The sequence below is a fragment of the Chiloscyllium plagiosum genome, unplaced genomic scaffold, assembly GCF_037043375.1.
Source record: "Chiloscyllium plagiosum isolate Xiang-an unplaced genomic scaffold, Cpla_swu_hap1 HiC_scaffold_2, whole genome shotgun sequence".
In the NCBI taxonomy this organism is placed as follows: Eukaryota; Metazoa; Chordata; class Chondrichthyes; order Orectolobiformes; family Hemiscylliidae; genus Chiloscyllium; species Chiloscyllium plagiosum.
The window spans coordinates 36,382,751-36,399,496 of NW_028270140.1; the positions used below are offsets into that span (position 1 = coordinate 36,382,751).

Consider the following 16,746-nt stretch of genomic DNA (forward strand, 5'->3'; position numbering starts at 1 on the left):
CTCAGATGCTGCCTGACCTGCTGTGCTTTTCCAGCGCCACACTCTGGAGCTTTTACAATGTCACTGATGATCATTGCAGTAGTGTATGTTAACTATACTTAACACTTGATGATTAAACAGATAAATGTGTGTTAATTAAATGCATTGCCCTTGTTTTGTGTATGCAATTCACATATAGTTCACGCAAAGTAAATAGAAATAGAAACATGTCCTGTTAAACTGGAAAGTTAAGAAAACTATCATCATGTTTTCTTTATTGTGAGGGGGATCAAACATGAAAATAAGGATGCTGTGCTTCAATTACTCAAGGCGAGAGTAAGAATTCTGTGCATGATTTTGGTTGTCGTATTTAAGGGAGCATTTAAATATATTGGAGCTAGTTCATTTCCTTGATTGAAACCTGGAATTGTCTTATGAGTGTTGATTACATAGGCTGGGTTGGTTTTCTCTTGAGTTTGGAAGAGTTCATGGTAATTTAATTTGAAATATTTAATTTCAAAGAATTTATGAATCAGCAGAAGACTTTTTCCAGTTGGAAATGTTTTCTCATTGTTATCTGGCAGATTTTGCCTGATTATCGTGTCAAGCTGTGAGTCACTGTAAGATAAACTGGACCTGTTGAATGCAGATATGTGGCTGGATGTCCTCATGATTCTTGGACTAATTGAGTCCATGCGACATCGAAGGATGCTAGGCATTCAGATGAAATCATTGATCATCTCCACTTCCACCATTTCTTTGGGCAACAAGTTACAGGTCATTACTAATCATTGCATAAAATTGTCCTCCCTCATGCCTTTTGTTTGATCATTAGCATCAAAATGATTGTTCAGGGTGTTGCCGTACTCCTGTCTGTCAGCATTGTCAATCTGATGGTGGAAGTTATTGATGGCTTCACATATTCAGACTTTGCAATCACCAGCAATCTGTCACTTGATGCCATAATCAACCCACACATTGTAAAAGCTGCAGCTATGATATTCAAACAAAACAAGTGTAGAACAATAGCGACCAGACTGAGAACACCAAACTGAAAGCCCGTTGAGAATGCAAGCACAAAGTACTCTTCGAGAATGGTGACATCTAGAGAATATACACTGGGCAGGAGAAAAGGTTGAAAGGTTCCATCTTCACTGTCTGACGTGGATCCTCAGCATCTCTTAGAAGGGCAAGGTCACCAACCAGATCCTACAGTATACTAATTCCAACAGAATACACTTGTTGCTAAACCAAAAATGTCTGAACTGGTTCAGCCATGTTCAACACACATATTATGGTTGTCAAAGACCTTGCGTATGTTGGAATGGCCATGAGGTCTCAACAACCTGGGCATCTGTACCTTTGCTACAAGGCAACCGACATGGGGAACGTTGTCACTGACAACTGGGAAAGTGGCTGATGGTCACGACTTCTGGAAGCTGACAATTTGCAGGGTTATTGGAAGAGATGAATTTAGTGGATCGTGTACCTTTCAGCCCAATTATCTCAGCAGCTCCTCTTCATTGAACCACACCAGATGATGCTGAACGCAGTGTTGACTATCACAATGCAAAGCATTATCTTCTGAGAGAAAAGACAGCAAGGAACGGATCACCACCTCTGGGTGTATCAAAAGACTGTACAATTAAGCAAATTCTTTTGAAATGTCCCCACTATTGCAAGGTAGGAAACATTACAGCCAATTTATGCATAGTGAACTCCTCTGCACAGCAATCTAATATTGACGAGATCAGTTTTAGTGAAATTGATTGAGGAATTAAGTATTGATTAAAGGTACTAGCAATGCAATTATTTCAAGGGATGGTGTGACACCCTGTATGTTCACCTGAGAGGGAAGACTCGGGCCTTAGTTTGCTGTCCACCTGAACAATGGCACCTCAAAAGAATGTCAGCCTGGATTCCATGTGCTCAAGGTTTTGGTGTGGTATTGCTGTCTACTACGGAATGTGCTGGTAGCACAACTCCTGTTGCATGCTTCAGACCCAGCACTGTACCTTTATAGACCTTGAATCAAACTCTTCTATGTGGCTGTACTGTTTGTTGGATAAATCTGCTGAGCACTGAGGGTTCTTCCTGCAAGTGTTTTTCAAAAAAATTAAGTTGTTAGACTATACAAATTAATTATCATTTCAAATATTTTCAGCATTTTGCTGGTTTGCTCAATGGCCTGAATACAAAGGTTTACAGATACTTATTCCACAAAAATGCAAGGATGATTAAGTAATTGCCAGAAGCTATGGATATAGAATAGTGAGTGCCCATGCTTTCAGTCTTCTATGAAACATTACTGTATTGCTGCAGTATAACAACAACTTCCATTCCTTTTGTACATTTTAACGTAGTTAGAATTTTCCAAATATTCTTCGTTGGAATGTTATCAAGCCAAATTTTGATAAGTTGCAAAAGAGATATTGGTGCAATTGGCTCAAGCTTAGTCCAGAAAAAGCTGGTATTAAGTGCTATTTTAAATGAGGAATTAGTTGGTTAAGATGTGGAGGGGTTTAAAGAGGGAATTGCTCAAATATCAGCAGTTACCACCTGAGGCATGGTCGAGTGGTATTATTGCCGGAATGTTAATCCAGAGACCCATTTCATGTTCTGGAGACCCGGGTTCGAATCCTGTCATGGCAGCCTGTGAAATTTGAATTCAGTAAAAAGGTCTGCGGTTGACTCTTACTGGTCTTTGGGTAATTAGGGGTTGGCATCAAATGCAGGCCTAGCCAGCAACATTGTCATCCCATGAATGAAAAGGAAATTCTAGGAATTAGAACTTTTCATATGCAAGAGGCTAGAATTTGGGAAGTCAGCAACAGAGTTATAGAGTATAGCAGTATGGGTAAAGGCCCTTTGGTCCACCATGTCCACACTAGTTATCAAGCACCTATTTACGCTAATCCCATTGTCTGGCACTGGGTCTGTAACCTCATATGAGTTGGCATTTCAAGTATTCATCTAAATACTTAGCCGTTGTAATCGTTCCCACCTCTACCACCCGTTTAGAGTTCCAGACACCGCCTCTCTGAATGAAAAAAGTTTTACTTGTATCCTTTCAAAACCTCCTAGCTCTATGTTAAATCCATGCCTTTTCATAACTGACCCCACTAATGAGGAGCTGAAAATGAGTTGCTGGAAAAGCGCAGCAGGTCAGGCAGCATCCAAGGAACAGGAGAATCGACGTTTCGGGCATAAGCCCTTCTTAAGGAATTCCTTAAGGATTCCTTAAGAAGGGCTTATGCCCGAAACGTCGATTCTCCTGTTCCTTGGATGCTGCCTGACCTGCTGCGCTTTTCCAGCAACACATTTTCAGCTCTGATCTCCAGCATCTGCAGTCCTCACTTTCCCCACTAATGAGGAGAAATGTTTCTTGCTACCGACCCTATATATGCCCTTCACAGTTTTGTAGACCTCTATCATGACAGTTGAAAGTCTGAAGAGATTTTGGAGGCTATTGGATGCAAAATCTGCTTGACAAAAAATGGAGAGCATTCCCTATATGAGCAGTAAATAATGTTCATTCAAGCAGAATGCTGCTACTCTGAGGGTCTGCATACACTGATCATTGTGTTCATTTCTATGTTCTCCAGCCACTGCTATGCGCAGTCCTCAGAGAACTGCACAGTGGCGGGAGAAATTGGAGAGAAAATGTAGGCAGTAATGGATTCCTTCCTCAATTGATATGTCAGGAGAAATCATTTGATGAAGAATGAAGTTTCTTGTAAATAAAGCAATGCTAGTTCTAAAGATCACTTCTTTAGTCATTTGGCCTAAATTCGTTCAGGGAACATTCAGTTTTAACCAAGAGATTTCTGACTTTAACTGTCATGTTATCCATACCAGTACTTGGTATTGGCCACAAGTGAGGCAATAGTGAAGTGTTAGATTAAAGTTTGAGGCTGCAGAGACAGTTGCAGTTGGATTGCCACCATGTAGGACATTGAGTTCTCTTAGTACCGTTGCTTTTTATAACATAAAATGCAAACAGAGGGGAGCATAGAACATACAAATGTGTACATCAAGGTTAATTGTAGTTGTAACATCATGGTATTAATACAGCTTGTTTTTATAGAACAGAACACCTCAAGGGCAGTTATGAAACAAAATATGTCACTGAGCTCTGTAAGATGATATTTGAGCAGATAACCAAAGTTTTGTTTGAGCAAATGGTTTTGAGGAGAGCGAAGTAGAGAAGCAGAGAGGTGTGTGGAATTTTGAAAGTCAAAGTATGGGGAGCGTTGGTGGGTAGGCTTGTCAACTCCAATACAATATATTCCTGGAGGTCCCAGCACATGACAACTGGCCTCCAATCATATAGTCTATTCTCTGTACATCACCAGTATTTTGACCACTGAGAAACAAAAGTATTCAAAGAAAATATAAAGGGAAACATTTTGATTTTTTTCTCCAAAATTTTTACTTATGGCAGTGTGCTACAAGTTTTCATTTAATTCCCGAACAAACTGGGGATTTAATATTGCTTGTCAAAACCACTGGTCAACTCTTTGGTGTATGTGGGCACGCTGTGGGAGTTTGCTGGAATTAGGAGAGAAGAAAATCCTTCACATCTCAGTTTTAAATGTGTGCCTTCTTATCCTGTAACTGTGTCCTTCAGTTTGAGATCCCCCTACTTCTAAAGCCATCTTCTCAATATCTACCCTGTCAAACCCCCTTAAATTCTTATATGTCTCAATAAGATCACCTCTCATTCTTCTAATCTCAAGTGAATAAAGGCCTGAAACTGTTCTTGATTAGTCAATCCTTTTATCCCAGAATCAGCCCAGTGGTTCTCTTTTGAACTGCATCCAATGCCATTATATCCTTTCTTAAAAGCCAGGATCAAAACTCTATTCTCGGTATGGCCTCGCCAACACCTTTGTCTATTTGTAACAAGCCTTCTCTATTTTTCAACTCCAACTCCCTAGAAATAAAATACAAAATTTCATTTGCCTTTTTAATTACTTGCTGCACCTAGATGCTAATTTTGTGTTTCTTGTACAAATACAGAAATCCCTCTGTTCTCCTTGTCGGATATTGGCCAGTTGCAGCATTCTTGGTCTGGAGTAACAGATCATTGTGCCTTTGCAATCTGCATTTTACTTAATTTAGGGTAGTGATGGTTAGAGCATAATACAGATTTTATCATTGATTCTATTAATTCAAGGCCTTCTCCATTTAATTCACTTTTTTTCGTTACAATAACACATTATCTGAAAATAGTATTGTTGAATTGAGAATTTAGCCTCGCTAAGATGATGCTGGAGAAGCTGAAAGGTCTGGAGGTGGACAAATCACCAGCAGCAGATGAACTACAACCCAGGCTCTGAAGGAGATAGCCAAGGAGATTGTGGAGCTGATTTTTTAGGAATTACTGGAGTGGGAGAATCCCAGAAAGTAGCTAATAACACCCTTGTATAAGAAATGGGGAGGTGGAGGGGGACAGAAGATGGGAAATTATAGATTGGTTAGCCTGACCTTATTGCTAAGATTTTCCAGTCTATTGTTAAGGACAAGGTTGCAAATTAACTGGAAATGCATGGTAAAATAGGACTGAGTCAACACAGCTTCATGAAGGGGAGGTCATGTCTGACAAATCTGTTAGAATTCTTTGAGGAGGTAATGAGCAAGTTCTGACAAAGGAGAGCCAGTACTTTGTGATCTGTTTGGATTTCGAGAAGGCTTTTAATAAGGCCTTGCACAGGAGGCTGCTAAATAAGAGAAGAGCCCATAGTGTGAGGGGCAAGGTACTGGCATGGATAGAGGATTGCCTGACAGGCAGAAGGCAGAGAGTGGGGATAAAGGGATCTTTTTCAGAATGGAAGACAGTAACTAGTGGAGTTCCATAGGCATCAGTATTGGGAGCACAAGTATTCACATTGTACATGACCAATCTGGACAAAGAAGCTGAGGATGTTGTTGCTAAGCAAAAACATCAATTGTAAGTCAGGCACCATTTGTGGAGAGGAAGTAGAGTTAACATTTCAGGTTTGATTTCCAGCATCTGCAATTCTTGTTATCTTTATGTTGTTGCTCAGTTTGGATAGGTGAAGGGACAGGTAATGTTGAGGAAGTGGCAAGGCCGCAGAAGGACTTTTACAGGCAGGAAGAGATGATTTTTTTAAAAAGTGGCAAATGGAATACAATGTGGGAAAGTGTGAGATTTTGCACCTTGGTCAGAAAAAGAGCGGTATAAACTACTTTCTAAATAGTGAAAGGCTTTGGAAATCTGAAGCACAAAGAGACTTGAGAGTCCGAGTTCAGGATCCTCTTAAGGTAAATATACAAGTTCAGTTGGCAGTCAGGCAGGCAAATGAAATGTTAGCATTCATTTTGAGAGGGCTAGAATACAAGAACAGGGATGTATTGCTGAGGCTTTATTGGGCTCTGGTCAGACCACATTGAGAATATCGTGCACGTTTTGCTGCAGAAGGCTGTGGAGGCCAAGTTTTTAAGAGATAGATAGTTTCTTGATTAGAAAGGGGATCAAAGCAACAGAATGGGGTTGAGAAACAGCAACTGCAATTGAATGGTGGAACAGAATTGATGGACCGAATGGCCTAATTCTGCTCCTCCATCTGTGACAGTCTTGTGGATAGCAGGGACTGATCTGGTGTATGACAAACCAAACTGTGGGGCCCTTTGTGTTATCACTAGTGTATTGGCACATCCAACAATAAATGCACTGAGTAATGAGTTAGCTTTGTACTTTGTAACATGAATCCACATGACCAGAACTTCAATCTCTAGTTGGAGTTCGACAGTGAAGTATTCCAGTTGCCAAAATGAGGTAGAATTGTGCAGTCCTGTGATGAGACTTGCAAAACATTAAAATTTGGGCTTGTTTACAATTCAGTGCATTGTAACCATTCGAAGTTCAGCCTTCAGGTGTCTGGAGCTGGTGAGGCTGATGTAACCTCTGTGTACGCTTCTCTCTTCCTTCCTGGCTGGCTGGTTTACTTAGTCATCCCAAATCAGTGAAGCAAAGACTGCAGTCATCGTTATTTTGTTAAGTGTAATACTAATCCTCAGAATAGGGCTTCAGTTTGACTGATTTCATTGCTGCATGTTCCATCTTTCAAAGAGAAGTGCAGACTAGGCAGGTTGCTGGGCTAATGTTTAACCCATTTCATACTACACAAGTTGATTTAAAACACTAAGCTGACCTCAGACTGCTTTTTAAAAAGCTGACTTCCTGAGTTGGTGAGTGTTTGATACTGAGAGCTTTCTAAAGCTTTTGCATAAATGAGCACCAAAGCCAACACCCCCCTGTCTGCTCCGCTCAATATAATTAACATTGCACTCTAGTAAATGCCAGTGCAATAATTTTAACCGAGTACAACATAAAACACAGCCCTCACTTCAGTGTTAAAGCTGTACTGTTCATGATATATTGTGCATGCTACATGTAACTTTTAGCTGAATGAAACTCCATCAGAATTTTAGCCATATCCCGCAACATTGTAAGACAGCCCTGACTGTTAAACACCAGAGTTTAAATGCTTGTCAGTCAGAGACCAAGTATATTCTTTTCTGGTTAGTGCTTTATTCTTATACATATACCACCAAATCCAACCTCACTGACTACTTGTTCTCCATATAATTACATTTCATAGAATCCCTACAGTCTGGAAGCAGGCCATTCGGCCCATCGAGTCCACACCAACTCTGAACAGCATCCCACCCAGGCCAAACCTCCACCCCCCCCCCCAACCCCCAGCCCACCCTATTCCTGTAACCCTGCTTTTCCCATGGCTAATCCACCTAATCTGCACATTTTAGGAATGAGAGAGGAAACCTACTCAGACATGGGAAAATGTGTAAACTCCACACAGACAATTGCCCAAGGGTGGAATCGAACCCATTCCCTGGGCTGTGTGGCACTAGTGCATATCACTGAGCCCATCTCAACCTGTTTTATCACCCTGTTTGGAAACATTGTGACATACCTCTGGGGCAGGAGGGGACTTGGAACTTGGATCTTCTGGCCCAGAAGTTCGGGACTCTTCCACTTATTTTCAGTATGACTTGGAGATGCTGGTGTTGGACTGGGGTATACAAAGTTAAAAATCACACAACACCAGGTTATAGTCCAACAGGTTTAATTGGAAGCACACTAGCTTTCGGAGCGACGCTGATGAAGGAGTGACGCTCTGAAAGCTATTGTGTGCTTCCAATTAAACCTGTTGGACTATAACCTGGTGTTGTGTGATTTTTAACTATTTTTACTATGTGTATATCACCCCAATCAAGTTCACACCCAGTTTTTTTCACAATTAGCATATAACTATCATCTGTTCCCAAGTTTTATTTGGCCCCAGTCACTTCTGCCAGATGTATGCTAGATAATAACATTGACCTTCATATTTTGTCATTTAAGACGCACTCCAGGGTTTGAACACAAAAACACAAAGTACAGTCCTATGGGAGTGCTGCAGTGTCAGAGCTGCTGCCTTTGGATGGGATGTTAAACTGAAGCACTGTCTGCTGTCTCAGCTGATCATAAACAATCCCATGGCACCATTTTGAAGACGAGCAGGCAGATTCTTCATGTTGTCCCAGACAATATTTATCAACATCACAAAATACAGAGATTATCTGGTCATTATCACACTGTTGTTCCTGGGAGTTTGTTGTGTATAATTTGGCTTCTATTTTTCCCACAAGAATGTTTACACTTCAGGAATTCTTAAGTTGCTGTAAAACACTTTGAGACCTTAGCTGGGCATGAGAAGTATTTCAGAAGTGTAAGTTTTCTTTCCTTTAAACTCTGGTTCACTTTGTCATTTCTGATTCTTAAAGATTTCTTGGTTTGTTGGGGCCTTATGAATGCATGAGCTTTTAATCCTTTGTCACAGTTTTGCATGTTGGCTTTAATATTCCAAAAGTTTCAACTTTTTTTCCTTTTTTGGAGATTAAAATTTTGTGTTATCAAATTGATGGAACTCTTGCAGATGCTCTTTAGCTGCAATACAACATGGACAAGATGGGCCGAAGGGCCTGTTTCCGTGCTGCATTACGCTGACAACTCGAAGGTCGGGTGTCCATAAATTAGCGTCTCCAAAATGTGGATCGCATCTCTCTCTCACAATCATTTGATAATGACCAAATAATGAAAAAATCCTTTCAAGATGACAACAGAGTAGGATGCTCCAGCTCTTCCATCTGTTTCTTTTCTTTTTTTCCTGTTTTTTTCTTCTCTTCTATCTTCTTCCTCCTCTGCCAACAGCCTGGAGCGGAGTGTGGCAACTAGCATCCTGGAATGGAGTTGGCCAGTGGTCGAGAGTGGAGTGGGGATGGCAGCCAGTAGCCCAGAGTGGAGCGGGAACAACCAGTGGCCAGCAGCGAGGATGGCTACTGCTTGAGAATCAGTGGAACCTAGTCAGATCACATGGAAGCCCTTGTAGAAAGACTGTATGGCCTAAACTTTTAGATTTATTTCTTATTTTCATAACTTGTACTTATCTGTAATGTGGTGGAACATTTTTCTTTATTTTCTGTATATTTTGTACCAAAACTTTTGTACCTGGGTTCTTTGTACCTAAGATGGTGCCACATGTTGGTGACGTCGTATAATTTTCACTGTACTCCTGTTCTTTTGTAACTTTCCAAACCTAATTCTAACCTAATTTTGAATAATGTTTCTTGAGCTATAAATATTGATCAAGATACTTGATTGAATTCCTTTTGTACTGACTGGAAATAATGTACTAGGTTCTTTTGCAATGATTTGAGAAAGCTAATTTGGTACCTTATCTGAAAACCAACACATCTGACAGTGCAGCACTCCCTCAGTGGGAGTCTCGTTGTCAATTTTCTGAAGCTCTGGAATAAAACTTGGATTCACTATTTTCTGACTGAGACACAAGAGTTTTATACTGAGTCACAGTCAGCAGATATTTTGGCCTACCTCATTTTTAATGTTAAACATGTATCTGTTAAGAAGGCAGAGTTCTTCAAGTTGCATGATCACGTCCCCAGTATTTCAGTTCGATATTATTGCAAGAAGAATAGCCAATATTATGATTTCGAGATGCCGGTGTTGGACTGGGTTGTACAAAGTTAAAAATCACACAACACCAGTTTATAGTTCACACGCACATGCACGCGCGCGCACACACACACTCATACTCACAACCCCCACCCCAGACACACACACACACACACACTCCTACAGACACACATGCACCCTCTCACACACTTAGACCCCTTCACATTCACTCACACACACGTACGTTTGTGGGGTGAATTTGTACTTGCAGAGTTATACTGTACTTTGCTCAAAAACTGCATGAATCCATGTAAGACTCTGTTAACTCATTTTTTTAGATTAGAATCAGTCTAAACATTATAGCACAGACAACAGCACACAGGGGGCTAACACCTTCAACACATTATCTGGGCTGACACCAATTGTTAAAACTAACCTGAGAATGTAACTTTTAAAAAAAGTTTTGTGATTTACATATGAAAGAAGTGAAACTAACATGGTCATTCTAAAAGATGAGAGACTTAACAAACAATCAAGGTATTTTTCAATGTATAATTTCAGTTACATCACACTATAAACGTTTGCTATAAATTCTGTGTCTCACAATTGTGTCCTCCACAACCACTTGATGAAGGAGCGGCGCTCCAAAAGCTAGTGCTTCCAATTAAACCTATTGGTCTATAACCTGGTGTTGGTGATTTTTAACTTAGCCAATATTATGTTACCTCCTCCAGAAGCTGCCAAACATTAGTTTAAAACATTATCACTGCAGGTGAGTTGTTTGAGGGTTTGGAATGTTTTGAGGTTAGAAATTTGATTGTTACTGGATTCTTGTCATCACTTATCAGTACATATTATATACATTAGTGCAATGCTATCAGTGAATGAAGGGCAGCTATCTTCCTGAGTCATTAGGTTAGAGACATCTTTGAAAGCTGTATCCTTGTATCTGTAAGCCATTCCTTCAGCTTATCATTTCTCAAATCTCAAATAGTTTATTTTCATGGCCACCCGTACACCAAGCTCTGTAAGAGTCGAAGCAAAAGTTGTTGTAATCCTAGAAGACTGTAGAATTATTAGAAGAATTAGAATTTGAAAAGTTTACAAGTTGCCACTGATGGTGCCATCTCAAGTACCAAGGTAATGAGGTACAGAGTCTTAAGTACAAATTCTTAGAGAAAAAAGACAGAAAAATAAAAACTAGCCACCCTCTCATGTAAGAGAGAGAGACATAACTGGTGGTGAGGTTAAACTAAGATTCACCACACCTTAGTCTACATTGAGAAGGGTAAGCCTTCATACTGATCTCAGCTGGTACAGGAATTGAACCCTGACTGTTGGCCTACAGCATTCTGAGATCTGTGATCCTCCATTTCTAGCCTCTTGAAGCTCTCCCACCTCCCGCTAATTTAGCACTCTCTACCATTATTGGCTTTGCCTCCAGTTGCCATGGTCAAGTATCTGGTATTCTTTCCCTAAATGTTTTTGCCGTTCTACCACAATTTCTACATTTTAATCCCTGCTTTAACCCTATCTCTTCAGCCAAGATTTTCGTCCCCTTATGTGACTCAGCATCATGTTTTGTCTGATAATGTTCCTGTGATGTACCTTGGTATATTGTAGGGGTGGTACAGTGGTTAGTACTGCAGCCTCGCAGCACCAGGGACCCGGGTTCGATTCCAGCCTCGAGTTTGCACGTTCTCCCCATGTCTGCGTGGGTTTCCTTTGGGTGCTCCAGTTTCCTCCCATAATCCAAAAAATGTGCAGGTTAGGTGAATTGGCCATGCTAAATTGCCCATAGTGTTCAGGGATGTGTAGGCTAGGTGCAAGCGTTGGGGTAAACGTAGGGGAATAGGTCTGGATGGGTTACTCTTCAGAGGATTGGTGTGGACTTGAGTCGAAGGGCCTGTTTCCACACTGTAGGGATTCTAATTCTGAATTCTGTTCACCATGCTATGTAAATGTAAGTTGTTAAAGATGCTGCATAAATTAAGTAATTGATGGTCCATGCAAAAGGCAGCAAATAAGATGTTTTTGAACTCAAGGTAATTCCTCTGTCCCCTGTAAGAATTCACTGCCTTTTATCTGGTCATTGCCTGCTATGTTTCTTGTGCAGTGATTGAACCTTTCAGCATAATTCCAAGATGTTGCTTTTGACAGTTTCATGTTTATCTTTTCAAGAAGGTTAGTGATTTGCACTCCATTTTTTTTTATGTGAAAACCTTCAACCTCTGGATACACTGTGCCCTCCTATCATGCAGTTGGTGCATGACTCCCATCTCCTGTTCATATGCCTGGCATTGAAATAGTTTGAAACGTAGGCATGAGTATTTTTCTTTGCATCTGTAAATCAACTCACCAAATGCTGTAATGTGACGGAGTTACAACCAGCTCTTTCCACAAGTGCATAAAATGTAATGCTTTTCGTGAGAGTTTCACTTGTAGTTCATTATCTTCTCTTTCCACATCCATTTCAGGAAAACAAAACTCTCATCTCATTCTGCAGAGTTAGGCGGAAGAGATTACCCTCCACCTGAAGAGGGTGACTAGTGTGGAAGCTATTGTATGTCTAAAGTGCATTGTGAAAATAAAACAAAGATGCTGGAAATCTGAAACTGTATTAACTGCTTTAGAAACTTCAGGTTAGCTGCGCTTACGACAGATCTTATGACTTGCAGGTGAAAGAATTCACAGAAGCTCCCTTCTGGAGTTGGAAATTGTGTGGTGATCAGGGATCTGGTGGGTCTCTGCTATTGCAGTGACGCTGTGAAGAATGGTTGATTAATGATTGAAACTGGGCTTATTCCCTTTAGGAAAGGATAGCATTGAAGTTTGAAAAACTGAAGAAGAAAAAGAATTGCCTGCTTGATTTGCGCAACATAGTTAGATATTTAACAAGCTGTTCGAAGCTCTGTACTGTTTTATCAGTATTTGGCAGAGAAGTGGTTTGAACATTGTGTGCTCACCTCTAGGGTCTGTGTTTGATGGCAGTTTGGAATGAAAGTGTATTTAAGGGGAAGCTGGTTAAGTACATGAGAGAGAAAGGAATTGGCAATTAAGCTAATAGGGTGAGAAAAGGCTCCTGCGCAGTGTCCACTGACACCCTGGAGTTGTTCAGGGAGAGGTGGGTGCCGCAGGGAGTGGAATGCATTATTTCCCCCTCCAACTCTCCTTTGATTTAATCCCTGCCCTCCCCTTCACTGTTTGAACATAGAACATAGAACAATACAGCACAGAACAGGCCCTTCGGCCCACGATGTTGTGCCGAACATTTGTCCTAGCTTAAGCACCCATCCATGTACCTATCCAATTGCCGCTTAAAGGTCATCAATGATTCTGACTCTGCCACTCCCACAAGCAGCGTATTCCATGCCCCCACCACTCTCTGGGTAAAGAACCTACCTCTGACATCCCCCCCATACCTTCCACCCTTCACCTTAAATTTATGTCCCCTTGTAACACTCTGTTGCACCCGGGGAAAAAGTCTCTGACTGTCTACTCTATCTTTTCCCCTGATCATCTTATAAACCTCTATCAAGTCACCCCTCATCCTTCGCCGTTCCAATGAGAAAAGGCCTAGCACTCTCAACCTATCCTCGTATGGCCTATTCTCCATTCCAGGCAACATCCTGGTAACTCTCCTCTGCACCTTCTCCAAAGCTTCCACATCTTTCCTAAAATGAGGCGACCAGAACTGCACACAGTACTCCAAATGTGGCCTTACCAAGGTCCTGTACAGCTGCAACATCACCTCACGACTCTTGAATTCAGTCCCTCTGCTAATAAACGCTAATACACCATAGGCCTTCTTACAAGCTCTATCCACCTGAGTTGAAAATGTGTTGCTGGAAAAGCGCAGCAGGTCAGGCAGCATCCAGGGAACAGGAGAATCGACGTTTCGGGCATAAGCCCTTCTTCAGGGCCCTGAATAAGACCCTGAAGAAGGGCTTATGCCCGAAACGTCGATTCTCCTGTTCCCTGGATGCTGCCTGACCTGCTGCGCTTTTCCAGCAACACATTTTCAGCTCTGATCTCCAGCATCTGCAGACCTCACTTTCTCCTATCCACCTGAGTGGCAACTTTCAAAGATCTATGAACATAGACCCCAAGATCCCTCTGCTCCTCCACCTTACTAAGAACCCTACTGTTAACCCTGTATTCCGCATTCTTATTTGTCCTTCCAAAATGGACAATCTCGCACTTGACAGGGTTGAACTCCATCTGCCACTCCTCAGCCCAGCTCTGCATCATATCTAAGTCCCTTTGCAGCCGGCGACAGCCCTCCTCACTATCCACAACTCCACCAATCTTCGTATCGTCTGCAAATTTACTGACCCACCCTTCGACTCCCTCTTCCAAGTCATTAATAAATATTGCAAACAGCAGAGGATCCAGAACTGATCCCTGCAGAACTCCACTTGTAACTGGGCTCCAGGCTGAATATTTACCATCTACCACCACTCTCTGACTTCGACCGGTTAGCCAGTTCTCTATCCAACTAGCCAAATTTCCCACTATCCCATGCCTCCTAACTTTCCGCATAAGCCTACCATGGGGAACCTTATCAAATGCCTTACTAAAATCCATGTACACTACATCCACTGCTCTACCGTCATCCACATGCTTGGTCACCTCCTCAAAGAATTCAATAAGACTTGTAAGGCAAGACCTACCCTCACAAATCCGTGCTGGCTGTCCCTAATCAAACAGTGTATTTCCAGATACTCATAAATCCTATCCCTCAGGACCCTTTCCATTACTTTGCCTACCACCAAAGTAAGACTAACTGGCCTGTAATTCCCGGGTTTATCCCTATTCCCTTTTTTGAACAGGGGCACAACATTCGCCACTCTCCAGTCCCCTGGTACCACCCCAGTTGACAGTGAAGACGAAAAGATCATTGCCAACGGCTCTGCAATTTCCTCTCTTGCTTCCCACATAATCCTAGGATATATCCCGTCAGGCCCGGGGGACTTGTCTATCCTCAAGTTTTTCAAAATGCCCAACACATCTTCCTTCCTAACAAGTATCTCCTCTAGCTTACCAGTCTGTTTCATACTCTCCTCTTCAATAATACGGTCCCTCTCATTTGTAAATACTGAAGAAAAGTACTCATTCAAGACCTCTCCTATCTCTTCCGACTCAATACACACAGCATTGATCACACAGCATCGCCCTTTGATGTGAAGGACACTGCTTGTCACTGGCTACTCAGGTGTTTCCTGTCTTCCTGGCGGTGGAAATTTAAATAGAGATTCGTGCACCTTGTGTCTCTCACTGTGTCTCACACCTGCACACACACAACATGGGTGCTGGGGAAAAATAAGCACTACCACAGTTAGGCGGTAGTGTGGGGGGGAAAACAAAAACAAACAGGAGTGTCAGACATCCTGTTCACTCGGAGAGCTGGCTCTGAGGGAGCTGGACCAGTCTGTGTGTAAAAAAAAAGAAAGAAAAGGCTCCTGTGAAGAATAAACTCCAGCATAGATTTGTTGAGCTGAATGGCCTGTTTCTAAGCTCAGTGCCGTTTTTTTAACAAACACATGATTTAACAAAACAAGCAAATGTGATGTGGAAATAACTTGGAATTCAGACAGAATCAATTCATTCTAAGGGTCATATATACAAAGTTGGCACAAACCACCATTGAAGGAAATGTGTTTGTGAACGTCAGAGCAGGTGAATTTGAGGTTAATAAGACTTCTTTGTTCAGTTGGCACCTTATCCTCTGGAGCTCTCTGTTCCCAGGTTTGATTCTGAGTCTGCTCTGGTGACCAGATGTCAACTTCAATGGTGGTAGACGGTGACATTGTAACAATTGTATCCTCATGATTCATGTCTGAAATATGGAGATTTAGACAGTAAAGGGTGTGCTGTTTTCAGCAAACTTTAATGAAATAAGGTGGAGGAGTGTTTTTGTTTTTGGAAAAAAGTCACCAATCTCTTTTCAGTTTTATTTCAAATTGTGAATGAAAAGTTTACGAAATTTTGTTCCTTGTATCCCATTTAGGAAACTAGCAGGGCGTACTCTCTTCATCACAGGAGCCAGTCGTGGCATTGGCAAAGCGATTGCCTTGAAGGCAGCCAAAGATGGTGCAAATGTTGTAATTGCTGCAAAAACTGCACAAGCCCATCCGAAGTTGCCAGGCACAATATACACTGCAGCAGAAGAGAGTAAGTATATTGATAACCTGACTTAAGTACTGGGGAAATAGAACTTGAAAGTAAGGTTGGGACTTCATAAAACAAGAAAATCTTGCACTGCTATCACACTTCATAGTGTGGATATCTCCATAGCACTTGACATCCTCTGAAGTGTTGCTGGATGTCTTAAAACGCATAAAAGTGGACCTGATCAGGTGTACCCTAGAACTCTGTGGGAAGCTAAGGAAGTGATTGCTGGGCCCCTTGCTGAGATAGTTGTATCATCGATAGTCACAGGTGAGATGACGGAAGATTGGAGGTTGGCTAACATGGTGCCACTGTTCAAGAAAGGTGGTAAGGAAAAGCCAGGGAACTAGAGATTGGTGAGCCTGACATCAGTGGTGGCCAAGTTGTTGGAGGGAATCCTGAGGGACAGGATTTACATGCATTTAGAAAGGCAAGGACTGATAAGGGATAGTCACCATGACTTTGTGTTTGGGAAATCATCTCTCACGAACTTGATTGAGTTTTTTGAAGAAGTAACAAAGAGGATTGAGGAGGGCAGAGCAGTAGATGTGATCTATATGGACTTCAGTAAGGCATTCGACAAGGTTCCCCAT

At 41.6% G+C, this 16,746-nt stretch overlaps 1 protein-coding gene across 1 annotated transcript in view; it reads left to right on the forward strand.

Annotated features, from left to right (window-relative positions):
- hsdl2 (hydroxysteroid dehydrogenase like 2) overlaps positions 1-16,746 on the forward strand; it is a 131,881-nt gene that overhangs the window by 9,104 nt on the left and 106,031 nt on the right. The window contains exon 2 of the mRNA XM_043715880.2: positions 15,993-16,156. Coding sequence (XP_043571815.1) covers positions 15,993-16,156 — 164 coding nt within the window. The remainder of the gene's footprint in view (positions 1-15,992; positions 16,157-16,746) is intronic.